At 46.8% G+C, this 27,251-nt stretch overlaps 1 protein-coding gene across 1 annotated transcript in view; it reads left to right on the forward strand.

Moving 5' to 3' along the window:
* Positions 1 to 27,251, forward strand: part of LOC142574937 (uncharacterized) — a 165,928-nt gene that overhangs the window by 102,005 nt on the left and 36,672 nt on the right. Inside the window, exon 3 of the mRNA XM_075683925.1 lies at positions 24,278 to 24,351. Within this exon, the coding sequence (XP_075540040.1) occupies positions 24,278 to 24,351 (74 nt within the window). The remainder of the gene's footprint in view (positions 1 to 24,277; positions 24,352 to 27,251) is intronic.

Below are 27,251 nucleotides of genomic sequence, written 5' to 3' on the forward strand. Positions count from 1 at the left end.
CTTCATTATAGATGCCGCATCTAAATGCATATCTGAAGTAAGCGGTTTCGCATGCAAACGGCGCGTCCCGTGGCTAAACGACGAATGTAGGACCACCCGTAGGAAACAAAACAAAGCGTGGGGGTTGCTACGCGCCTCTCCCACTCCGGAGAATCTTATTAACTTTAAAAAAGCAAAATCCGAAGCTTGGAGGTCGCGCCGATAGGCCAGAAGAGAGAGTTGGCAGAAGTTTTTATCGGGAGTCAACTCTTATACAGAGTAGGGGAAAGACTGGAACAGGGTTAACAGGATAAAAGGACGACAAACTTATTCACTCCCCCTGGTAAACACTCAAGGCGATACCCTGCTTGAACAAGCAGACTCACTTGGGGAGCACTTTCAGAGCGTTTCAAGTTCCAACAATTATTCGAAACCCTTTCTCAAATATAAACAAATAGAAGAATGCAAGCCACTCATAAGAAAGTGTCGGCAGAATGAACCGTTCAACCGCCCCTTTAGTATTGCAGAGTTGAGAGCTGCCTTGAGCGCATGCAAGAGCTCTGCACCGTGATCTGACAGAATCATGCATGAAACGCTGAAAAACTTACACAATGACACGCAAATTACGCTACTTACACTTTTCAACACTATCTGGGATGAAGGGTACTTTCCGACCACATGGAAAGAAGCCATTGTGGTCCCTGTTTTAAAACAAGGCAAAGATCCTTCCTCAGTGGCAAGCTACCGCCCGATAGCCCTCTTAAGTTGCATGTGTAAGCTATTTGAAAAAATGATAAATCGACGACTCATCCATTTCCTTGAACAGAACAAAATGCTTGATCCCTATCAGTGTGGTTTCCGAGAAGGACGCTCCACAACCGACCATCTTGTACGTATTGAAGGAAATATCCGGGACGCATTTATACATAAACAGTTCTTCTTATCGATATTTCTCGATATGGAAAGGCGTATGACACAGCGTGGCGATACGGGATCTTGCGAGACTTATCGGAGAGGGGCATTCATGGTAATATGCTAAACGTATGCCAATCGCACCTTCCGGGTAAAAGTTGGCAATGTGCTGTCATGTCCTTTTACACAAGAAACTGGTGTACCCCAGGGCGGCGTGCTCAGTTGCACACTCTTTATTGTTAAGACGACAACACTTCGTGCTTCCTTACCACCGGCCATTTTGTATTCCGTCTATGTGGACGACATTCCAATAGGCTTCAAATCATGTAACCTCACAGTGTGCGAGAGACAGGTACAGCATGGTTTGAACAAGGTGTAAGGGTGGGCAGAGAAAAATGGATTTAAAATCAATCCTCAAGAGAGTTCTTGTGTTTCGTTTACAAGAAAGAGAGGCCTGGTTACGGATCCTTGCTTAGAGTTGTGTGGACAACAGATACCTGTAAACAAAGAGCACAAATTTCTAGGTGTTATACTTGACAATAGACTCACATTCGTCCCACACGTAAAACATCTTAAAGAAAAATGTCTGAAAACAATGAACCTAATGAAACTTCTATCCCAGACTACGTGGGGTAGTGACAGGAAGTGCCTAATGAATCTCTATAAGAGCCTCATCCGGTCACGATTAGATTATGGTGCCGTGGTATACAACTCTGCCGCCCCGAGCGCGCTAAAGATGCTAGACGCTGTTCACCATGTAGGTATCCGCTTAGCCACGGGCGCTTTCAGAACAAACCCGATTGAAAGCTTATATGCCGAATCCAATGAATGGTCTCTCCACTTGCAGAGATCATACATAAGCGTTACATATTTCCTCAAAGTACGCTCTAATCCTAACATCCATATTTGGATACCGTTACCGATATGACGTGCGCTACACTTTACAGCAACCGTCCCTCAATGCAATGCTTAGCAATGAAATGCATGTCCCACTCCTCGAGCATCGCTTAATGCCCATAATCAAGCTCTTACCTCCTTGGGAGTGGCAGGTGATACAATGTGACATATCCTTTATAAAAGTTACAAAGCACGCTCCTGAGGCCGAAATCAGAATGCATTTCCTAGAACTTCAGTACAAACACTCCTGCGCAGAGTTCTACACAGACGCTTCGAAGTCAAATGCCGGGGTATCCTATGCAGCCGTCGGCACATCCTTCTCGGAATCCGGTGTACTGCATCCGGAAACAAGCATCTTTACGGCAGAGGCCTACGCATTACTCTCTGCTGTGAAGCATATAAGAAGATCAAAACTTCCAAAAGCAGCGATCTATACACACTCTCTAAGCGTCGTGAAGGCCCTAATGTCACTCTGCAAACATAAAAATCCCGTATTCAATGCGCTGTATTCGGTATTGTGTAAAGCGTACTCATCCAACCAGAATATCATAATATGCTGGGTTCCTGGCCATAAGGGAATCGAAGGTAACGTTCTCGCGGACAAGATGGCCACGTCAATCACATCGCAAGTTGTTAACCCTACCGCTGATGTGCCTGTCACAGATCTGAGGCCTTTCCTACGAAATAAACTGCGAAATCACTGGCAGTGCACGTGGGACGCGCAAACAAATAACAAACTGCACGTTATAAAGCCCCAGATAGGTTTTTGGCCCTCCCCAACAAAATCTCGGCGAACAGATGTCCTATTCTGTCGCCTCAGAATAGGACACACGTTTGGCACCCATAGTTATCTGCTTACTGAAAGTGAACCTCCAACCTGTGGCAGATGCAGTGAGAGGCTTAGCGTCCTCCACGTGCTCCTGGAGTGCCGGGAAGCCGAAACGGAGAGAAAGAAACATTTTCCGCTTGCTTACCACTATAACATCCCTCTACACCCGGCTGTTTCTTGGTAAGGAACCGCTTTTTGACACCAAGACAGTCCTCAACTTTTTAAATGATGTTGTGCTGCATGTAATAAGACCATTAAACTCGTAGCGCATCCTCTTTACAGAGGATGCCGCTGCGATAGTTGTTTTATATAGCACATGCCTCCAGGCCCTTGTGTCGCAAGAGCTCCAACGAGGCCATGGTGCTCTAGTTAATTTTAAAAACTCATGCAATTTTTAATATCGTATCATTATTCTGAAATGCACCTCAATGCTCATAGTACGGGTCATTTGTCGTCACCATAATTTTATTACACATACATATTACGCACTTTACAGCGACTACATTTTAGGCCCCTTTACAGCCACGTTACATCAACTCCATAGAACCCATCACTCCACTGCAAAATCATTAAAACTTGCATGGCGCTCTTTGGCCATACCTGGCCCTTGCGCCAAGAAATACCACACATTCATTCATTCATTCACTACCACAGACATGGCGCTCTTTGGTCATACCTGGCCCTTGCGCCATACAACCCCATACATCATCATCATCAGTGTATACCACTTCACCTGGCACTGTTTCTAGGCAGCGAACCGCTATTTCACATGCAATCTACCTTAGCCTTTTTAAACGACGTTGACACAATGCACGTTTTCTGTGCAAGAAATTCGTAACACGGCCTCTTGCGAGAGGCCACGGTTGCGATGTGAACCTTTGTTGTAGCACATGCCTCCAGGCTCTTGTACTCAAGGGATCAGCTGAGGCTGTTGTGCTATCCGTCAACAACAATCACCTGTCCCTTTTTATTCATGTAACACTATGACACCATTGTTGTACATCCTATACTTATAGCATACCCTACTTCAGCCATTTTCATACTTTTATTCCTTGTGTATTTTATGCAACATATAGCTCTCAGTTTTAGGCCTATCTACAGCCACATCACATCAGCCATTAGTTCATTCAGTACTCGTCACCACTGCCTTGGCGCTCTCTGGCCACACTTGGCCCTTGCGCCAATAAACACTACATATCATCATCAGGGAACTGGATATCCGAAAGAACAGCAAGACATAAGGAAGTGCTTCTTTGTAGATTAAGAATAGGACATACTTACGCCACTCACTGCTACCTTTTAACGGGAAGCGAACCTCCGACATGTACCAAATGTGGCAAGAGGCTTACATTTATTCATGTTCTTATCCAATGCACTGAAATAGAGGCAGAAAGAAAAAAGTACTTTCCCTCTGCTTATCTCCAACACATACCGTTACATCCAGCATTCTTTCTTAGCAATGAACCCCTTTTTACTTTTCAATCAGTATTAAACTTTTTATTTGAAACTAACGCCCTAAATGTGATTTGGCTAGGCTACCTGTAGCACGGCCTCCACCTGGAGGTGGTAGCTGCAATGAAAACAGTTTCTTGAGCACCTGTCTCCCAGCACTTGCTTTCAAGGCCTTGCTAAGGCACTAGTGCTACAGCCATTACATATTTTACTGATCATCCATAACTCGTGAAACATCTATTGTCATCGCAGACACGATCAATCACTATCATTTTTATATTATGTATATACTTGTATTTTACGCACTTTAGAGCAAATACATTTTAGGTCCTTTTACAGCCACATTGCACCACATCTATAAATTGCATTTTTTTGCGAATATTTTAGGCCACTATACAGCCGTGTTTCATTACTCCCCGCAATTAACAGCCATATATCATTCAGAAGTACAGATCATCGTCTTGGCGCTCTTTCGCCGCATCTGGCCCTTGCGCCAATAAACTCTACAAATCAACCAATAAATCAGCCGAAGTATACGCATTATGGACGGTAGTTCATAAGATAATTGCTGACAAACTTGAAAACACTGTCATATACACAGATTCATTGAGCGTACTGAAGGCTCTACACATGAAATCCCAAACTGAACTCTTCTTAGGCGATATGTTGAACGCATTATCGTCAAACAAATATGGCAGAATAATTAGGTTTTGCTGGGTACCAATCAATGTTGGGATACTGGGCAACGAAGCAGCGGATAGATGCGCATCAATGGCAGCATACAAAAAGATTCAAAATAAAGGACCTCCACATAAAGACAGTGTCAATGCGATTCGGAAGGCCTTGACGTCAAAATGGCCACGCGATCTGATGTGTTGAACCCCCTAACAAGTACCTTCACTGCACAAACCAATGCAGTACTGTCTGCAGTAAAACATATAAAGAAACTGAAACTTGACAGGCCAACTATATTTACAGACTCGTTAAGTCCTGTAAAAGCACTTATTTCTTTACAAAAGCATACAAATCCTGTCTTCAATGAACTCTACTAACTCTTATGTAACATATACTTATCACCTAGACAGGTAGTAATATGCTGGGTTTCTGGCCACACAGCAATCGAGGCAAATGTGCTTGCCGACGAGATGGCCAAATCAATTGCATCGCAGGGTAATCGTTCTGCTACAGTCCCTGCCACATACATGATGCCTTTCCTAAGAAACAAACTGCGAAGCCACTCGCAACGCTTCTATGACCTATGACAAGTTAGGTTTCTGGTATCCAACTACGAAACACGAAGAACAGACATCCTATTCACTAGACTAAGAATAGGACACACGTTCGGCACTCATAACTTTCTCCTTCCCGGTAACGAGCCTCCAACCTGTGGTAGATGTGGCGACAAGCTGACTGTCCTCCATGTCTTGCAGGAGTGCCGGGAAGCCGAAAGAGACAGGAGGAAATATTTTCCTTTTGCATGCCCCCATTGCATTCCCCTGCATCCAGTTATGTTTCTTGGTGATGAACCGCTTTTTAAGACCACAGCAGTCCTCGCTTTCTTGAAAGATGTGCTACACGTTACAAGCCCATTAATTTCGTAGTGCATCCTCTTTCCAGAGCATGCTGCTACGATAGTTTTCTTATATAGCGCATGCCTCTGGGCCCTTGGGTTTCAAGGATTCTAGTGAGGCATTAGTGCTCTAGACAATTTCAGCATCTCACCTATTCTATATATAGCATCATTCTTTCTCAATGCATTCTAATGTTCATAGTACGCGTCAATCGTCATTCCCATAATTTTATTACACGTAGATTTTATGGAATTTCTATCAACTCTTTTAGGCCCCTTTACAGCCACGGCACATTAAGATCACAGAACGAATCAGTCCAAAGTGAACTCATAAGACTAGCATGGCACTTTTTGGCAACTGTTTTAGGCCCCTTTACAGCCACGGCACATTAAGATCACAGAACCAATCAGTCCAACATGAATTCATTAAGACTAGCATGGCGCTCTTTGGCCACACCTGGCCCTTGCGCCATTACACATCAAATATTCATTCATTCATTTTTAACGACAGTAGCGTCGCAACATACGATTGACAACTCGCGATCGACACGATAAAGATGGGAAATCTTTCCTTAACGTTGTCGAAATACACCACGGGTGTCTTGTGTTTACAGTCGATCACCAAGTAGTCCAATCGGGCACCTCGGGCGCGATCTTGTACGCGTTTCAAAATAAAACGGAGGTGGTCCGTTCCGTACGTCACGAAATAGGCGGTCCGCAATGTTCGCGAGAACGAGAGGAAGAAAACAGCCAATGAGCGAAGTGGAAGCCTGCGTCACGCTTTTGACGTCTGCTTTGGGACCGTATAATATATTGAGAATCGTTTCCAACATGTTGAGAAATATTTTGCTATCATGACTGAGTAGCAAGATGTGTTGGTGTTGCTTTTCAAAGATTCAATTTGGAATGCGAAACGACTGAAACAAAACATTGCGGTTAATGTCTTCAAATGGTAGTGTCGCAGTTTTGCGAAACGAAAAGACGTTTGGATCGTGTGGCGAATGGACGTGCTTTTCAGGGCTCCGTGGCGGCGACGAAATCATAAGTTTTTGTGCATGCTTTGACCTTGCTTCTGTTTTTATTTATTTATTATTTCCTGTTTTTTTTTGCCTTTAAGTAGCAATGGGGTGGGGTTTTTTTCGTTTTTTGTCTCTCGTATTTCGGGTGCGCGGCTGTGCTTCGTGTACATTTTTTTTTGCAGGATGGTTAGAGCGTCCTTTCGTTCCACGTGCTCCAACACGTGCATCCGGGTGGGACGTTGAGTGTTTGTAGTCTTTAAATTATAGTTTGGAAGTGGCAAGACAAATAGCTATTAGTGGTTTTACTGTGCGTGTTTTGCTAGAAAAGTGAGAGCGTGGCTGCGTGGTTGAGCGCGCGCGAGAGCGTGTCATACCTCCGGTCTCCGCGGCATTGATTGTTTTTGAAACAGTGGTGAGAGTTGCTTTGCGGCATTTTAAGGATTTGGATCCTGTGCGTATCGGTCTTTGCTCAAAGGCACGTGCTCTACATTGATAGAGTATTATAGTATTTGGAAAAAGCCGTGTAATACATGGCGAGAAAGCCGGTAAAGCAGGCAGTACGCGGGGGGTTCCTCAAGGCAGATGAGGAGACGGATGAGAAAGGAGAGGGCGTCGAATCGACCGGCACACAATGTGATGTCGATACTAGACTGCACAAAATGGAGGATTTCCAGGAAGAGCTTCTCAAACAGGTGCAAGAGCTCAAAAATGAGCTAAACAGGGAGCGTGATGCACGGAAAGTAGTTGAAAAGAGACTTGAAGCATCCGAGGAAAAGCTAAACAGGGCCACCACTGTGACCGAAAATGTGCGTGACAATGGAACGCAAACCCCGGACGTGACAGGCGAGAGAGGGTCAGCGAAATACGTGGAAGGTGATGAGGGGTTAGCTGGAAAGAGCGGCACCTACCTTGAGGCCGCCACGCGGAAAAAGCAGGAGCCCAGGGGACAATGCCCCTTGTCGAGTCCGAATGACGCGGAAAAGGACAAAGGGAAGCAGGAAGAGGTAGGAGAGAGTGAAAGGGTGATTATCGCTGGCGACTCAAACCTGGCTGGGTGCTCAAAAGCTATTGTGGAGAGGGTGAAAGGCGACAAAAGAGTGGCGGTAGGGACATTTCCAGGGCGGACACTGGGTTCTCTAATGGAGCGAGCAAAAGAAAAGCTCGCCGAAAATGCCCACGTGCGCAACCTTGTCATAGTAGCAGGTGGGCTAAATGACGTCCTAAAGAGGAAAGGGCCAAGACTAGCCCAGCGCTTGGCGAATGGGGTGGACTACTTGCCCTCAGGTGCAGATCGTGGTGTGCACGGTGCCGGAGGTGCCTGTACGTGACAGTCACGTACAAAGAGTCGTAGTGGCTGCTAATGAGGCAATATGGAAAATGAGCCGAGAGAAACGCTTCGAGGTTGTCGAAGTAAACAGGGAAGTGAGAAGTTGTGGTGGTTTTAAACGAGACGGAATCCACTTCAATTACAGGCTAGCACGAGAAGGGGGCTGGCGACTTGGTGATCGCGTTGTTGCTTTTTTAGGGGGCTCGCGGGCGCTCAGGAGGTCAGAGTAGGTAGTAATGAAGAAGGTCCCCTAGGGGAACATCAAAAGAGCGTCGCCGTCGACAACAGAAACAGGTGGAAAGCAAAAAAAAGAGCTCGCCATGCAATAGGCTACATAAACATGCAGGGCGGCAGAAGAAAGGAAAAGTGGGCAGAGATTGAGGAGCAGTTACATAGAGAACAAATAGGGCTTTATGCGGTCACAGAAACGCACCTTAGAGACTCAGAAGAGCCGCCAGTTATTGAGAATTATGTTTGGTAAGGGTGCAACAGAACCAAGTCGGAAAGAAAGAGAGGGGGAGTCGGAATGCTCATCCATCAGGGAGCGAAATGGAAAGGGTAAATTCACGATGTCAAGAGCATCTTTGGTTATCAGGTACAATGAGTGGGAAAGAAACTTGGCTGGGAGTTACGTATTTGTGGGCCGGAAGAAAGTGCACAGAGAAGAATAAAGAGTTAGTGGAATGCATAAGCGGTGGTATTAGGGGTTTCGGGATTGGTGCTAGGATCGTCCTATTAGGTGACATGAATGCCCACATACAGGATTTAGATGGCTATACCGACAAAAACGGGAAGTCAATGCTAGAGCTTTGTGAGGAACATAACCTCGTGATCGTGAATGCAGGGCCTAAGTGTGAAGAACAGATCACGTGTGAAGTGGGAAACCGGCAATCGACCATTTATTACAGCCTGATGACAGAAGGAATTCATGATAAGTTGAGAGAAATGGTTATCGATGAGAAAGGGTTTAGCAGCATAGGGAGTGACCATAAACGCATCATATTGAAAATGGGATATGTAGTTGGGAAAGAGAGCAAGGAGAGCAAAATGGCCAGTCCATATTTGAACGCCGAACAAACAGCAAATATAGTCACTAGAGTTAAGGAAGAACTTGGCAAATGGCCAAGTAAAGAGTGGGAATACGGTGAGCTTCTAAGTGTAATAACGACAGAAATACGGAAAGAGAAACAACATGTTCGTTGGAAAGGAAAAAAGAAACCGAAAAGCTTGTGGAACAAGGAGATACGAGAAGCGATCGCCGAATGACAGAAAGCATCTCGAGAGCACAGGCAGGCAAAAAGGCGCAGTTGCCACAGGGTGAAGTAACCAGTAAATGGGAAATATACCGGGAGAAAAAGTCTATGGTTCAAATACTGGTGCAAGCAAAACTAAAAGGTGAAAGTGAACGTTGGTTGTAAGAAATACGTGAGAAAAAGAAGGCCGCACCTAGAATATTTTGGAATCACATAAAATTATTAGGCAGGAAGTCAACAACAATACAACAACATAACCTAGACGAAGATGAAAACAGACTGGACGGAGAAGCGGCAATAAATTACATCCAAAAAGTAACAGCCGAATCTTTCCAAGGCAATGACAAAGTTGTATTTCAAGAAAAGAAGAGCATGAAAGAAACCCAAGTGGAAAAGGAGCTGGTGCTGGCAGATTTAGACTGGAAGAAAGCGGAAGAGAAAATGCATAAGCGCACAGCCACAGGGCTAGACGAGGTTCCCGTTAGGCTGATAAATGAACTAGGACCAAAAAGTAAGGAAGCTCTGGTGAAAGCAGTGGAAAAAACTTTAAAATATAGACGAATACCAGACAGTTGGCGAAAAAGTAGAATGAATTTAATTTATAAAGGTAAGGGGGAGAAAGAGAGAATTCACTCGTATAGACCGTTGACCATTACATCGGAAATATACAGGCTAACAATGCAGGCAATCAAATTAAAGCTTCCCCGCAGGGGCGTCTGCGTCAGCAGGCGTTTGGTGTGTTGCGACACCACGTACCCGAGCACACGAGGGTTGGACCCTCCCGCGTGTAGCCGTGCGCGGCTTAGCCGTGTCCGGGGAAAGGGGGATCCTGGAGGTTGAGCCGATGCCGGGTGTTCGGACCTTTAAGGCCCCCCGGCGGAGGCAACACACCTCTTTGGCCTCTGCTTCACGTAGACGGCACCCCCGGACTGACCCACCCGGGGGAAATCGGCAGTCGCCTTTTCCTGTCTCTCTCTCCTGAAACCTTCGTCTTTCCCTTCCACTTTTAGTACTTTCCTGTCTCCTTCTCTCTTCTATTTACTTCCTTCTGCTTGGTGGCAAGGGTTAACCCTGTGTGGCTATCCAACCTTGGGTACACCATATTTGGTTATAGTGGCGGCGTACGACTGGCGTCGTGCAGACTTGTATGCAAGCTCTGCCGCGTCCCCGCGTTGGGCTCCGTGGTGGGCGGTCGGCGCTGTTGCCGAATTTTTATATATCTTCATGGAAACTGGTTTCCCCAAACTTCCTGATCGCCCTCAGAAACGAGGGCGCACCGACGATGTCTTTAAGTTTTTTGGCAATCGTACACAGAACTTTCCCCGCTTTCATGTCATCCACTCCGATAAGCCTGAGAAGACTGTAAGAATGATGTCACCTTTCGTTGTCTCGAAATCTCTGACAGAAGTTTTTGGTCCCGGATACAAAGCATCGAAAATGGCTAGCGGTGATCTTCTCCTAGAGCTCCGCGATCAGAAACAATTTGAAAAACTGTCCAAACTTGTATCTTTTGGGGGTGTTCCAGTCACAGTGACCCCACACCGCACCATGAATACTACCCGTGGCGTTGTATCGGATGCTGATCTGCTTGAATTGTCTGAAGCTGAACTTCTAGAGGGTTGGAATGATCAGAACGTGATCAATGTTAAGAGAATTAAAATAAGACGTGACGGAAAAGAAATCAATACCATGCACCTAATACTTACATTTGGCTCAAGCAACCTACCAGACACTATCGAGACAGGCTATGTGAAAATCCGAGTGAGACCGTACATTCCAAATCCCCTACGATGCTTTAAGTGCCAGCGATTCGGCCACAGCTCACAGAACTGCCGAGGCCGCCAGACATGTGCAAAATGTAGTTCCCGTGACCATGCTTCTGAAACGTGCGAAAACGCTCCACACTGCGTGAACTGTGATGGCGAGCATGCCGCATACTCGCGGTCATGCCCGTCTTGGAAAAAAGAAAAAGAAATAGTCACTACCAAAGTAAAAGAAAACATATCATTCAAAGAGGCACGCAGGCGGGTTGCATACCTTCCTAAGGCCAGCTTTGCCGAAGTGGCGCGTCAGGGGGCAGCGTCACAACGGCCTCCGGCGGCTGTCCGACCCACAAGCAGTGAGTCGGCAGTCACGCCATCTGCCCCCGCGGCAGTTGCAGCTAGCGCTGCTCCGTCAACCGAGGAGAGGGGACCATCCACCCCGAAGGTGGGTGCAGCCGAGGCTGCCCCAACCTCCGAGGCCCCTTCCAGCGCTGGCAACGGCCAGCGCAGCCAAATCCCTGAGGGAGTCCCATCGACTCCCAGGCTGGTGGGCGCAGGGGTCTTGCCCTCCAAGGCGGGACTCCCTGTGAAAACCTCTCGCTCGCAAGAGCTCTTGTCCGGCGTCTCACACGAGGCAATGGACACTACACCTATCCTCAAGGCGCACCAAACGCCTAAGGAGCGTCGAGAATCGCTTGAACGCTTCAAAAAGAACAAAACACCTATTACAGGGCCTCGAAAGGGCTCTGTAATCTAAGGCATCTTTCCGTTTCCGTACACACAGCACTAATTTACATTAAATATGGATACACAAATCATACAATGGAACGTCAGAGGTCTCGTTAGAAACCTTGATGATTTGCAAGAACTCATCCACACACATAATCCAAAAGTGCTGTGTTTACAGGAAACACACTTAAAATCAAAATACACAAACTTTCTTCGACAATATGTTACTTTTCGGAAAGATCGCGATGATGCTGTCGCATCATCGGGCGGTGTCGCAATTATAATTCAAGAAAGCGTAGCGTGCCAACGTTTACAGCTACGAACGGCCCTTGAGGCAGTGGCGGTTCGAGCTGTTTTCCTTAATAAACTCGTCACCATTTGCTCGCTTTACGTACCCCCACACTACAAATTAAACAAACATGAATTTCAGTCATTTATAGACGAATTGCCAGAACCTTATGTTGTTCTTGGCGATTTCAATGCGCACAGCTGCCTGTGGGGCGACTCTCGTACAGATGCGCGAGGTCGTCTTGTTGAACAGTTCCTTTTTTCTTCCGGAGCGTGCCTTCTCAATAAGAAAGAACCCACATATTACTCTCTTGCAAACCGATCCTTTTCGTCAATAGATCTTACTATAGTCTCCCCGTCTGTACTGCCTGAACTTGAATGGGAAGTTACCGACAACCCTTACGGTAGCGACCACTTCCCTATACTGCTAAGATCACATAAAGAAAATGAATATCCACCACACGCTCCTAGGTGGAAGATTGAGACAGCTGATTGGGAGAAATTTCGATCTCTAACTAGTATCCCATGGGCTGACCTGTCTTCGTTAGGAATTGACGCTGCAGTCGAGGTTTTTACAGCATTCATAATAGATGTCGCATTTAAATACATATCAGAAGTAAAAGGCTTGGCCTGCAAACGGCGTGTCCCATGGTGGAACGATGATTGTAGGATCGCTCGTAAAAAACAGAACAGGGCGTGGGGGTTGCTACGCGCTTTTCCCACTGCAGAGAATCTAGTCAACTTTAAAAAAGTAAAATTCGAAGGTAGGCGAACCCGCCGACAGGCCAGACGAGAAAGTTGGCATATGTTTCTATCGAGTATTAACTCGTTCAGAGATGAGGCGAAAGCCTGGAACAGGGTCAACAGGATAAGAGGCCGACAAGCACATGGACTCCCTTTGGTAAACACAGAAGGCGATACCCTACAAGATCAGGCGGACTCGCTTGGGGAGCACTTTGAGAGCGTGTCAAGTGCCACCCATTACTCGCAATCCTTTCTGAAATATAAACAAATAGAAGAATGTAAGCCACTCATGAGAAAATGTCAACAGAATCAACCATACAACTGTCCTTTTAGCATTGCCGAGTTGAGAGCTGCCTTGAGCGCATGCAAAAGCTCTGCACCGGGCTCTGATAGAATCATGTACGAAATGCTCAAAAACACGCACAATGATACGCAAGTAACACTACTTACACTTTTCAACACCATCTGGGACGCAGGGTACCTTCCAACGGCATGGAAAGAAGCCATTGTGGTCCCTGTTTTGAAACAAGGGAAAGACCCTTCTTCAGTGGCAAGTTACCGCCCGATAGCCCTCACAAGCTGCATGTGCAAGGTATTTCAAAAAATGATAAATCGGCGTCTCATCCATTTCCTTGAACAAAACAAAATGCTTGATCCCTATCAGTGTGGCTTCCGAGAAGGGCGCTGCACAACCGACCATCTTGTACGTATTGAAGGACATATTCGTGACGCGTTTGTACACAAACAGTTCTTCTTATCGATATTCCTCGATATGGAGAAGGCGTACGATACGACCTGGCGCTACGGAATCTTGAGAGATTTGTCAGAAATGGGCATTCATGGTAATATGCTAAACGTAATAAAAAGCTACTTGTCCAATCGCACCTTCCGGGTTAAAGTTGGCAATGTCCTCTCACGTCCTTTTACACAGGAAACTGGTGTACCCCAGGGTGGCGTGCTTAGTTGCACACTCTTTATTGTTAAGATGACAACACTTCGTGCTTCCTTACCACCGGCCATTCTGTATTCCGTCTATGTGGACGACATTCAAATAGGTTTCAAGTCCTGTAACCTCGCAGTCTGTGAGAGACAGGTACAGCATGGTTTGAACAAGGTGTCAGGGTGGGCAGAGAAAAATGGATTTAAAATCAATCCTCACAAGAGTTCTTGTGTGTTGTTTACAAGAAAGAGAGGCCTGGTTCCGGACCCTTCCTTAGAACTGTGTGGACAACAGATACCTGTAAACAAAGAGCACAAATTTCTAGGTGTTATACTTGACAATAGACTCACTTTCGTCCCACACATTAAACATCTGAAAGAAAAGTGTCTGAAAACAATGAACCTAATGAAACTTCTATCCCAGACTACGTGGGGTAGTGACAGGAAGTGCCTAATGAATCTCTATAAGAGCCTAATCCGGTCACGATTAGATTATGGTGCCGTGATATATAACTCTGCCGCCCCAAGCACGCTAAAGATGCTAGACCCTGTTCACCATCTAGGTATCCGTTTAGCCACAGGCGCTTTCAGAACAAGCCCGATTGAAAGCCTATATGCCGAATCCAATGAATGGTCTCTCTACCTACAGAGGTCATACATCAGCTTTACATATCTCCTTAAAGTACGCTCTAATCCTGAACATCCATGTTTTGATACCGTTACCGATATGAGGTGCGCTACACTTTTCAGCAATCGCCCTTCCATAAGACAGCCTTTCTCGCTGCGTGTGAAGGAGCTTAGCGATGAAATCCATGTCCCACTCCTCGAGCATCGCTTAATGCACCTAACCAATCTCTTACCTCCTTGGGAGTGGCAGGTTATACAATGTGACATATCCTTTATAAAAATTACAAAGCACGCTCCTGAGGCTGAAATCAGAATGCATTTCCTAGAGCTGCAGTACAAACACTCCTGCGCAGAGTACTACACAGACGCTTCGAAGTCAAATGCCGGGGTATCCTATGCAGCCGTCGGCCCATCCTTCTCGGAATCCGATGTACTGCATCCGGAAACCAGCATTTTTACGGCCGAGGCCTACGCAGTACTCTCTGCTGTGAAGCATATTAGAAGATCAAAACTTCCAAAAGCAGCGATCTATACAGACTCTCTAAGCGTCGTGAAGGCCCTAATGTCACCCTACAAACATAAAAATGCCGTATTCAATGAACTGTATTCGGTATTGTGTAAAGCGTACACATCTAACCAGAACATTATAATATGCTGGGTACCTGGCCACAGAGGTATCGAGGGCAATGTACTGGCTGATCAAATGGCCACATCACTCACATCACTAAACACTTCTTCTGCAGTTGCTGTCCCGGTCACAGATCTGAAGCCTTTCTTGCGTAAGAAACTGCGACAACACTGGCAACGCTTGTGGAACGCAGAAATAAACAATAAACTGCACGTTATAAAGCCACAGCTAGGTTTTTGGCCCTTCCCATCAAAATCACGGCGAACAGATGTCCTATTTTGCCGCCTCAGAATAGGGCACACATTTGGTACACACAATTTTCTTCTTACTGGAAACGAACCGCCAACCTGTGGTCGATGTGGTGAAAGGCTGACCGTCCTCCATGTCCTCTTGGAGTGTCGCGAAGCCGAACGTGAAAGAAAGAAGCATTTTCCTCTTGCATATCGTCATTGCATACCTCTTCACCCAGCTATGTTTCTTGCTAAGGAACCGCTTTTTAACACCAAGGCAGTCCTCGACTTCTTAAAGGATGTAGTTCTACACGTTATAAGCCCAATAAATTCGTAGAGCATCCTCGCTCCAGAGGATGCTGCTGCGATAATTGTTCTGAATAGCACATGCCTCCAGGCCCTTGTGTTTTCAAGGGCCATATGGAGGCAGTAGTGCTCTAGCATTTCTTATAATCTGCTATATTTTACCTATCGTACCATTCTTTTTAAATGCATCTAAATGTTCATAGTACAAGTCATACGTCATCGCCATAATTTTATTATACAGATTTTACGCACTTTATTGCGTATATTTTAAGGCCCATTTACAGCCACGTCACACCAACCTCATAGTAATCATAAGTACATTGCAAACCCATTAGCACAGACATGGCGCTCTTTGGCCATACCTGGCCCTTGCGCCAAAAAACCCCATACATCATCATCATCAAATTAAAGCTTCAAGCATGGGCAGAGAATAATGGCATTTTGCGGGAGCTTCAGAATGGCTTCAGAATAGGTAGGCGTTTGGATGATAACTCGTTTGTTCTTACTCAGTGTATTGAAATATCAAAAGCAGAAAGCAGACCGTTGTATGTGGCCTTTTTAGACATTACAGGAGCCTACGACAACGTAGATGGCAACATTTTGTGGGATATTCTGGAAGGGGAAGGCATAGGTAACGATGGTCTACAGCTTTTGAGAGAGATTTACCTAGAAAATACCGTTTGCGTTGAATGGGAAGGGTTGAGGAGGGACGAGATAGCTCACGTCAACAAGGGACTGAGGCAGGGGTGCCCTTTTTCCCCGCTGCTGTTTATGATATACATGGTGAGGATGGAGAGGGCGCTAGAAGGAAGTAATATCGGGTTTAATCTCTCATACTAACAGGCAGGTACAGTAATAGAGCAGCAACTCCCAGGTTTATTTTATGCGCACGACAGTGTGTTGCTAGCAAACAAGCAAAGTGATTTGCAACGTCTGGCTAATATCTGTGGACAGGAAGGCAACAATTAAGGTTTGAAATTTAGTTAGAAAATCAGGTGTTATGGTATTCAATGAAAACAGTGAACAGACAGCGGAGATACAGGGCCAAGAAGTACTTCGGCTAACAGAATATAAATACCTTGCTATATGGATAAACGAAGGGAATGGATATATGACACAGGAAAAAATACCTAACAGTAAAGGGGAAGAGAAATGTAGCCATAATGAATCACAGAGCGCTATGGGGATACAATAGGTACGAGGTGCTCCGAGGTATGTGGAAAGGTGTAATGGTTCGAGGACTTACTTTTGGAAATGCGGTTGTTTGCTTTAAATCAGGGGTACAATCTGGACTCAACGGGAACCAAAGGTCAGTGGGTCGCCTCGCATAGGGCGCTCACGGGAAAACTACAAATTAAGCTGTGCAGGGTGATATGGGCTGGACTAGCTTTGAAGTGAGGGAAGCTCACAGTAAATTTGAGTATGAAGAACGGCTGAGGAATATGAAAGAACATAAATGGGCTGGGAGAATGTTCAGGTATTTGTACAGGAAAAACATTGATTCACAGTGGAGGAAAAGAACTAGGAAGCTTACCAGCAAGTATGCGGCAGGTAGGGTGGGCAACACAGCAATAAAGAAGGTCAAGCGGAAAGTCAGAGAGGCTGAATTAATCTCATGCGTGGCAGCGATGGAAAAGAAACCTGCCATGAGTGACTACTTAAGAGGAAAAAACGAAATCAGGAAAGAAACCATTTATGATAACTCAAAGGGAAGCTCATTACTTTTCGAAGCGAGATCGGGATGCCTTAGAACACGCACCTATAAAGCTAGATATAAGAAGGAAGAAGAAGCATGTGCGAGCTGCGATAAAGCTAGGGAAACGACGGAGCATGTTTTATTAGAATGTGAAGACGTCTACCCAGCGGTCGATTTAGGCACCACTGGCCTCCTTGAAGCCCTTGGGTTCAGCGGGAGTAGTGGTAAAGCAAACATTTCAGCAATAGACCTTAGTAAGAGGCGATTGCAGAATTGGTGGAATAAATGTAGGAAAACGACAAAAGACGGAGACGTACAAAAGCACAGTTCGCAATATGGGATCAGAAAATTTGGGCGTGGTAGTTCATAGTGTTTTTTTTTCTTTTTTCATTGTTTAACCTAGGTAGGATATTAGGCGGTATAGTAGCAAGAGCTTGGTGGCGCAACCCACCGCCCGGTTCCAAAAAGGACGCTCATAACATCCATCCATCCATCCACGTTTAATGATGGCGCTAGCCACCAACCCGTCTCAAGCACACGGCGCGCATTTTGAAGTGGTTGGTTCAGTCATTCAGTCGAGCACTGGAAGCCATGGAGCAAAACGTGGCAGCACCGGTGAAGGGACCGCGTGTGTCGGAAACACAGATGGAGATGGTGGTCGCCTTCATAGAGCAGCATCCCCAGCTGGCTATAATATCCAGCGAGCTGGGGCCGCGCTTCACTGCTGGCGACCGCCGACGGCTGTGGCAGCAGCTGGCCGACACGCTGAACAGGGAAGGCCCTGTCGTCAAAACCACAGAGCAGTGGAAGGGGTGGTGGCGGAAGCAAGTTTTTGAGGCCCGCTGCGACGCTGCCGCAATTGCCCAAGAGCAAAGGTGAGTGCCCGTCGAATGGTCTGGGCGATTTGTCCTTCGACATTGGCCTGTATTTTCAGAAGCACAGGAGGGAGGCGGCTACCTGGTTTCCGCGGCCGAGTCCTCCAGCTGACAGGGACAGTCCGTCTCCACGGCGTGACCGACCTGCCCTACCAAGAGGTAAGCACACTGCCACCGTAATATCATGGGTTCCTGAACGGTGCCAGCTTAGATTTTGCCATTATCTGTAAGTGGTACCTGTAGCGGAACGCGACGCCGTTGGTGAACAAGAAAATAGCGTAGGAGAGAATGGAAAAGCAGGTAGGTTAATCAACTAGAATCTCAGTTGGCTGCGCTTTCGGGAAAGGGGGGATTAAGTGATCATCACAGAATTAAAATGCCTTCAGGGAAGAGCACGAGGACGGTAATACATGGGATCATTAAGCCCTCAATAATTGCAGAATATTTCCGCAAATGAGTAGTACGAAAACTTGTAACATAGGCATTGTAACGAATAGCCACGTAGTGAAGGGACACGCTTATGACACTTTCCAGCAGTTGACGTCCCCACTGCGGCGATGGAAGTGGTCATTGTGGAAGGAAGAGACGAGGCTGCGGGCGTGCAGAGCACAGCGACACGTAAGCGTCAGGGGAATGAGTCTTTTAATTATCGCCAAATGTGTGTGCAGTTCGTAAACATTTATTGTGCTTACTCTACAGCGCCAGAGGATCCACCGCGCGGTGCGTCACCTACCGAAAGGGTGGCCGCTGCACCTGGTAAGTTATTGATCCTCAAGCTGTTAAAGAAAATGAGCTCTCGTATTTTATTGAACTAGCCCAATAAGCCATACCATGGCCATAGCCACCTTTATTCGTACCATAAAATGCAGTGCAACTTTAGAAAATTCTGCATGCTTTCAGTGTTGCAGCGCCCTGTTCGGCCACCATGTCGGCTGCGACCGCGACGTGTGGATACCTTGACGACGATGTCGTCGCACTGCGCCCACAGCCTGTAACAGGGCGACGAGATGCTGCAGGTTGGTAGGTCCTTTGGTTTCATTTAACATGAAGGACATAAATATTCTTTATGCTTAGTTATAAGTAAATCATGAATCTTAAAAACAAATCAGCTTGGGATGTAAACCAGAAATATACGTTCTATAGAGGGCTCGGTATCGTGTCTTGCCAACGATCAGCCGCTGGGCAAAAGGTTGGTTAGCCCTGAAAGGGCTGTTTGGTGGTGAGAGATGCATTTGAGTAGATGACGGAAGAGTAGTACCAGCAGGTCTTAGTCTGTTCAAACGAAGAGGGCATAGTTTGTACACGACACTTGACACTGCCAAAGGATGTCATCAGGCCAGTGGCTCTTCAACAGAGGGAATCGTTGTGCACGTTGCAATTCTTGACAACAGCAGCTTCCAGCCGTGAGCTGGTTGCGAGTATTCAGCAACTCATGCGAACAATTCCACCATGATTATTTATTCCAGGTGCGGCGGAGAACCGAAGCCTCCACCACCCACCTCGATGCCGCGGCAGAGCGGACGGCAGCAGCTCAGGAGGGGATCTTGGAGCAGGTGCGCGCCATAGCGCAAGACATCGCTGCGCACCTACAACTACACAGGAATTAATTTATCGTTTTTCAATATCATTTAATTCATTTGTGTTTGATCAGTTCGGTTTGTTTTATTTATTTATTGTTTGAGTTTGTGTTTAAGTTTCCTTTATGAGGAATACAGGAGGATTTTTTGGTTGAAAGGTGTAATGCGTGCACCAATTTTTTGTTCTGTAGTATTTGCCTCTTTCTATTTATGTTTATCCAGCTTCAATGCCAGCGTGCTTTCTTTATTTACACATTTAGAAGGCGCCTAGTCATTCACACGGGAATCATTACAAATAGTTGTCGATTTCTGTGTATGGGTTTTGTACTGTGATATTTATATTGCTCCACTGTGTTGTAGCTTACTGCACTCATGATGAAGCGTTACCGCATAGTGTTCGCACTGTGATATCTTTATTTCGGCACAGTAAGGCTAAGGTGCAACAACTACAATGTGCTCTTTTTTCAGAGCACCAAACTAGCCACTCTTTAAGTTGCATAGTTTCACAACTGAAAATGACCAGCATCATTGCACCACGCCAGTGATTGGTTTCCTCTAGTCTTCGTTCCAAGTGAGTCATTGCAAGAATAAGTTTCACGTGTCACACTTTCTGGGTGCTGTGAGATTGTAGAGCCAATTATTCGTGTTTTATGTAACATGTTTCATCACCGCTGGCGAGTGCACTCACCTTTTTACAGTTATGATTGACCTGCTGTTTAGCATCGCGCTACAATTGCTGTCGACAAATGAATGCTTCTAGTCAGTGACTCATAACACTGACAAGGGAACGGACATACCTCTTAAAGTCATACTTTCTTGCAAGGTCACGTAAATGTAACTGCAAGTTTTATGTGCCGTGGTGAAAACGAATTGTGTGATGCTGATGTTGCAATGTTGTCACATGCTTTGCTACCTGAAGCATGTTGTACTACAAGGTTTGTGATGTACTTGTCATCGTAGAGTGTGATAATGTTGACCTATCTATTTTTTGCACTCTTACGTTAATTAACGTCTACCCACTTGGACATGATGTGGTGAGTGCAATGTTGTCACTACACTCAGCGTTACATTTTGTTTGTGTTTGAATCCGCATTCATTACGCTTTATTTGCTTGCCTCGCCGCGTATTCATGCTTGCCCAGAAGTTTTGATACACCTAGCACAAGTGATGGCTAGCAAGCATATTGCCTCGCTCCTACCAAAATACACTGAACGTCCGAATGCACAGGATGCGGCAGTTGCGTTCATTCTGGTATGTTTTATGAAACTTTTGCACACCTTTTCTGATTGTGACCATGAGCACAGAGTCCCAATCATATGTACTGCTTCCATCAAGTCTGTCATGACTATGATGGGTCAAGGGATGTTTCCATTTCATATTTCATGGGATATTTAAAGAAAAGGCTGCACTTTCACGTTGCTACCGTGTTTCATGTTGCACTAGGAAAGAAGTACTTTGAACCCATTTCCCATCACTGTAACCACCAACTATGGCAAAACAAACACTTCTTTCGACATGAGTAGAAAGTAACAACTGCTGCATCTACGGAAACTGGCATATCACAGGATGCACACAACACATACAAGCTGTTTTAATGTCGTATTTCTAATGTTACATGAGGAAAGAAGCACTTTGTGATGTGCAAATTGCACAAAACAATGCTAGCTTGGGAGCAGCAGCAAATGCAGTTCTGCGCAGAAGAAGGGGCATGAAGCATTGCCTTACGACTGCTTCACGAGTACTACTGTTAATAATTGGCAGCCTTGGAGAGTCTTGCATAGGGAATAGGGTACACTTGTTTCTGAGTCCACGGCTGTGGCATTCTATTTAAAGGATTCTTTGTATAAGTGTGCTTCGTTTGTGTTTAAATTATCATAATCAGTCGGATGTGTGCATTTGGAACATTGACCATCCGTATGGAAGTGCACTTGATGTGTATACAAATTTTTTAATGTATTTTCCACTGCACAAACACAGCCCTGTGTAGCCTAAGGGCACTGCAATTTGTATAAATAAATTATGTATTATGAAAACTCACCATTCCTGTGTCCTTCAGAAAAGGTTGACAACGGCGCTGCTCTGCTGCTTTCCTCTGAGGAACACGTCGTGCGGTGCCAGCACCTGGATGTCTCCCGGCTCCTCTGGCTCCTCAGCTGGTGACATTTCCCCACCATAATCGTCCAATGTCCAGTCGCCCGCGTCCAAGGCAATGTTATGGAGACCAACGCGTGCATAAATGATTCGCGCTTCTCTATCGGGGCTGTATAGCAGTGTCCAAAAGTGCTGCAAGCAGCGGAACTTGCTTTTAAACACCCCGATACACCTCTCCACAGCATTGCGCATTGTTGCGTGCTCCCGGTTGTAGTGGCCTTCAGAGGTGGTGGCGGCATGTCTGCCAGGTACTGGAACAAGCAGCCATGGCTGGGGGTATCCTGAGTCTCCTATTACAGAAAAGTGACAGTTGAGTGCTGTGCCCTAGTTAGGGTTACGCATTACGAATACTAACCAAGCAGATAGTCACCAGGCTGCAGTTGTGCGGCTAGGCGTGCACGCAGTGGATTATGCTGCCACACAGAAGAGTCGTGGCACGAACCAGGGAACCGCGGGTCCACAACAAGAATGCGAAGTTCCGCGTTGCACACCTGCAATGGGGAGCAATACAAAATAGCGCTGCAGATATGCTCGAAATCCGTTTTGTCATTCATATGCAGAAAAGAATACAGGTACACTGGTACAAGCACACTGTTGCAGCCATAGGCGTGCACAGGGTCTTGCAAATGGGGGGGGGAGGGGAAGGGGCAATGCGTCTCCCATTGTGCGCACGCCTATGGTTCGCACTAATTGATAGCTAAATGAAACTTGAGGCCCGATTTTGCGCAAGAACACACATACAAGCCAAAGCCAGCCCATTCAATGGATGTAAGTACTTCCGTGTTCAAAATGCTTCCATCGTATCTTCCCTACAGTGTATCCATTTCTGCTACGACTGCTGCCCATTTAAAACACAATTTTGGAACGGCAGACGGATTATGCACACAAACACATGGCACTCATCATTACTCCCGACATGTCAGAGTTCTATGAGCTCGTAAACAGTTCCCTGCATGTCCTCTTTTAATCGTTACATTACTAGTTATGCCACCTTGGGTATTAAACTGAACAATTGCTACTATGGGCGAGCAAAAATGGCAACCACAGTTTGAAGTAAAACATTCCAACGGTGCTTACGACCATGACGTTTGGGGCGTAATAACCCTTTCTCGACATGAAGCTCGCCCTGTCGGCCGGGTTGAGTCCCTCTGGCTTCATAATCGCGATCAACGTGCCGTCGACCCACGCTAGCACGCCTGGAATGGCGCCGCGTCGAGCAAACGCCGTCTTTGCCTCATCCTTGGCAGCTGGTGCGAATGGAAAGTCCACCAACTTTCTCCGGGCAGACACAGAAATGATGGCCTCCGTCACCTCGTGAATGGTGCTGCTCACGGCCGACTGTGCCATGTCTATGTGCTCCTCGCGACCAACGCTCCTCTGGAAGCTTCCGGTGCCGAAGAACCGCAGCGCGCACACCTTCCTTTCTGTGGAAAGGCCACTGGCTCGGTGGCATCCAATGATAGGGTCAAGCTCGTCGCACAAGCTACGCACTGTTCGTTTGGACAGACGAAAATACTGCTGAAACACTTCCTCCGTCAACTCTTCAAATGCATAGTCTACCTCGGGTCGTCGTCTCTGCGCGACTGCAGCAGCCGCACAGGCGACACGAAAAGGCACGGCAGAGAAAGCAAACGCCACGTTCTCCAACTGTTGGGAGCGCGGAATTGGATTGAACCGGATACGAAAGATGCTAACTATCCCAAGCACTTACGTTCTAAGCCATTCCAAGCCGTCTGGTAGCCGTTCTAATCCGTTCTCTCGCTTCGGACAGACTCTCCGTCCGTTCCGTGGCGTTCGTCCGTTAGCAGACGACACGGAATGAGTGACAGCAGCAAGACGCCACGGCTCACGTGACAATTGACGTCATGGTGTTCGTCGTGGTTCAAATTGACCAACCGTGTGCGTCTCGGTGGAACGGACCGCATCCGTTCTATTTTGGAACGCCTACAAAATCGCACCCCTCGCTTCGGTATTTTGTTCAGGTGGGAAGAATAAATCTCACCAGGATAAGCTCTAAACAAGCCAAGCGATGACATGTATCAAAATGCTCTCCACTGCTATCGCATGGAATTATGCTTTGGTAACTGCTAGAAAAGTGGCCTAATTATACCTTCTTTCGTAAGTGACGCTTCCTGCAAAACGAACGGTAAGCATTACGCAAGACCAGCATGAAAACTCTAGAGCTGAATGATCTTCTTAGCATTTGTATGTATGTGTCTCTGTTACAACTTGAAAGAACTTAGCTTCAGATATCCTCTTTGCCTAATCCGGAAAATTGGTGGTGCTTGCACAATTTTAAGAGATCTCACTGGGCGGATTGAGCATGAAAGTGCCAGGGCTTACTACTTTGTATGCAAAAATGGGAAGAGTGGGGTATATGACATGGGTGTTATAATTTCTATGGAAAACGTGTTCAGGGACATTCCTTTCTGCGACAAACGGTTCAGAATACCTCCCAAGGCCATGACATTTTTCTGATGTTCCAGAAACACAAAAATCAAGCTCATGTCTTCGCCCGGGTACACAGCAAAGAACGTTATCAACGTGCAGCCCGTCGACAGTAAGCAAACTTTTATTCTCGCTACAATTTTTAATGAAATCAGCCAACTTATGCCAACATCGCCATCCGCAAATGTTGAGGACCGTGAACTAACAGTCACAAAAGAACTTCACGGTGCCCACGCTCCCTTCAACTTGGCACAGACGGAAGGCAAACATAAGCACCGAGTTCAAGTATTGCTTGCCATAGCAACTGAAAAAAATATGCGTAGCAGTCAAGTTACTGTTACACATCAACTATATGTTAACACGGGCGATGGAACGAAATATGTTAGGTGCAACGTTAACAGACAGAAAGAGAGCAGTGTCGATCAGAGGGAAAACGAGGGTAGCCAATCTTTCAGTTGACATTAACAGAAAGAAATTGAGCTCGGCAGGCTTGTAATGCGTAGGGTAGATAGCCGGTGCACCATTGGAGCTACAGGATGGCTGTGATAGAAATGAAAGCGCAGTGAAAGATGGCAAAAATTTATGCGGGCTGATGAAATTAGACAACATTGAAGCCCAAATTGAAATCGGCTACCGCATGACAGAGGTAATTGGATATCGCTGGGAGAGGCCTTCACCTGCAGTGGACATAGAAATGGGCCGATGATGACGTTGATGGTGATTTATTAACGCAGAGATAAGATGTAATGCAAATGCAGTTCAAACGAAAATAGGAATGCAGAAGAAAATAGCACTCTTAGTTTAAACGAAATGTAGCGGAAAATCATAAGAACGAAATGCGATCGCTGGATACGTTCTGGTAACACGCATACAACTGCAACAATATGCCTATGTTTATGTATATATGCATGGCAACCACGTTACAAGCAAAAATTGCACAGGGTAAGGAACGATGTTTAAATGCTAGTTTCAATGATTCATGTTCACGGAAACTCCCAATTCTGAAAAAGGTGTGTGACGCGCTGTTTTTGTTTTTCCTTCAAGCAAGGAATGCTAGGTGCGAAGATGTTATTCTTGAAAATAGCTCCCCGCAGGGGCGTCTGCGCAAGCAGGCGTTTGGTGCGTTGCGACACCACGTACCCGAGCACACGAGGGTTGGACCCTCCCGCGTGTAGCCGTGCGCGGCTTAGCCGTGTCCGGGGAAAAGGGGATCCTGGGGGTTGAGCCAATGCCGGGTGTTTGGACCTTTACGGCCCCTCGGCGGCGGCAACACACCCCTTTGGCCTCTGCTTCACGTAGACGGCACCCCCGGACTGACCCACCCGGGGGAAATCGGTAGTCGCCTTTTCCTGTCTCTCTCTTCTCAAACCTTCGTCTTTATCTCTCACTTTACATCTTTCCTGTCCTCTTCTCTCTTCCATTTACTTCCTTTCTCCATGGCGGCAAGGGTTAACCTTGTGTGGATATCCTACCTTGGGTACACCATATTGGGTTATAGTGATGGCGTACGGCTGGCGTCGTGCAGGCTTGTACACAAGCTCTGCCGCGTCCCCTCGTTGGGCTCCGTGGTGGGCGGTCGGCGCTGTTGCCGAATCTTATATATTCTCATGGAAACTCCCTTCCCCAAGCTTCCTGATCGCCCTCCGAAACGAGGGCGCACCGAAGATGTTTTTCAGTTTTTCGGACACCAAATCCAGAATTTTCCCCGGTTCCACGTCATTCACTCTGAAAACCCAAACAAAGCAGTGCGAAACATATCACCATTCCTTGTCTCAAAGTCCTTGACTGATGCTTTTGGACCAGGTTACAAGGTGTCCAGGATGGCAAGCGGTGACCTCCTCTTGGAGCTCCGCGACCAGAAGCAATATCAGCAACTACAGAAACTAGTGTCATTCGGGGAGACCCACATAACAGTAACGCCACACCGTACAATGAACACCACCCGCGGTGTTGTTTCCGATGATGATCTGCTTGAGCTGACTGAGGCGGAGCTCCTGGAGGGCTTCAGTGAGCAAAATGTTATCAATGTTAGAAGAATAAAGATAAGGCGAGATGGTAAAGAGATTCAAACGAAGCACTTAATAATCACCTTTGGTTCAAGTGTCCTGCCCGAGTCAATCGAGGCCGGGTACATCAAGCTCCGCGTTAGGCCGTACGTGCCCAACCCACTCCGCTGTTTCAAGTGCCAGCGCTTCGGCCACAGTTCGCAGAGTTGCCGAGGCCGCCAAACTTGTGCTAAATGTAGTGCCCAAGAACACACCACTGAAACGTGTGAGAACGCTCCCCACTGTGTAAACTGTGATGGGGAGCACGCCGCGTACTCGCGGTCGTGCCCCTCCTGGAAGAAGGAAAAAGAAATAGTAACGATCAAAGTGAAAGAGAATATATCGTTCAAAGAGGCACGAAGGCGGGTAGCATACCTGCCAAAGAAAACCTTTGCCGAAGTGGCGCGTCAGGGGGCAGCGTCACAACGGCCTCCGGCGGCTGTCCGACCCTCAATCAGTGAGTCGGCAGCTAAGCCATCTGCCCCCGCGGCGGTTGCAGCTAGCGCTGCTCCGTCAACCGAGGAGAGGGGACCACCGACCCCGAAGGTGGGCGCAGCCGAGGCTGCCTCAACCTCTCCGGCCCCTTCCAGCGCTGGCAACAGCCGGCGCAGCCAAATCGCTCAGGGAGCCCCATCGACCTCCGGGCTGGTGGGCGCAGGGGTCTCGCCTTCCGAGGTGAGACTCTCTCGAAAAACTTCTCGCTCTCAAGAGCGCGTGTCCGGCGCCTCAAAAGAGGCAATGGACACAACACCTATCCCCACGGCGCTCCAAGCGCCTAAGGAGCGGCGAGGCTCCCTCGAACGCTCCAAAAAAGGCAGAACCCCGGTTACAGGGCCTCGCAAGAGCTCTGTAATCTAAGGCATCACTCCCGTTTCCGTAAACACAGCACCAATTCCCTTTAAACATGGATACACAAGTCATACAATGGAATGTCAGAGGTCTTCTGAGAAACCTTGATGATGTACAA

Source organism: Dermacentor variabilis, chromosome 3, assembly GCF_050947875.1.
Source record: "Dermacentor variabilis isolate Ectoservices chromosome 3, ASM5094787v1, whole genome shotgun sequence".
Taxonomy (NCBI): Eukaryota; Metazoa; Arthropoda; class Arachnida; order Ixodida; family Ixodidae; genus Dermacentor; species Dermacentor variabilis.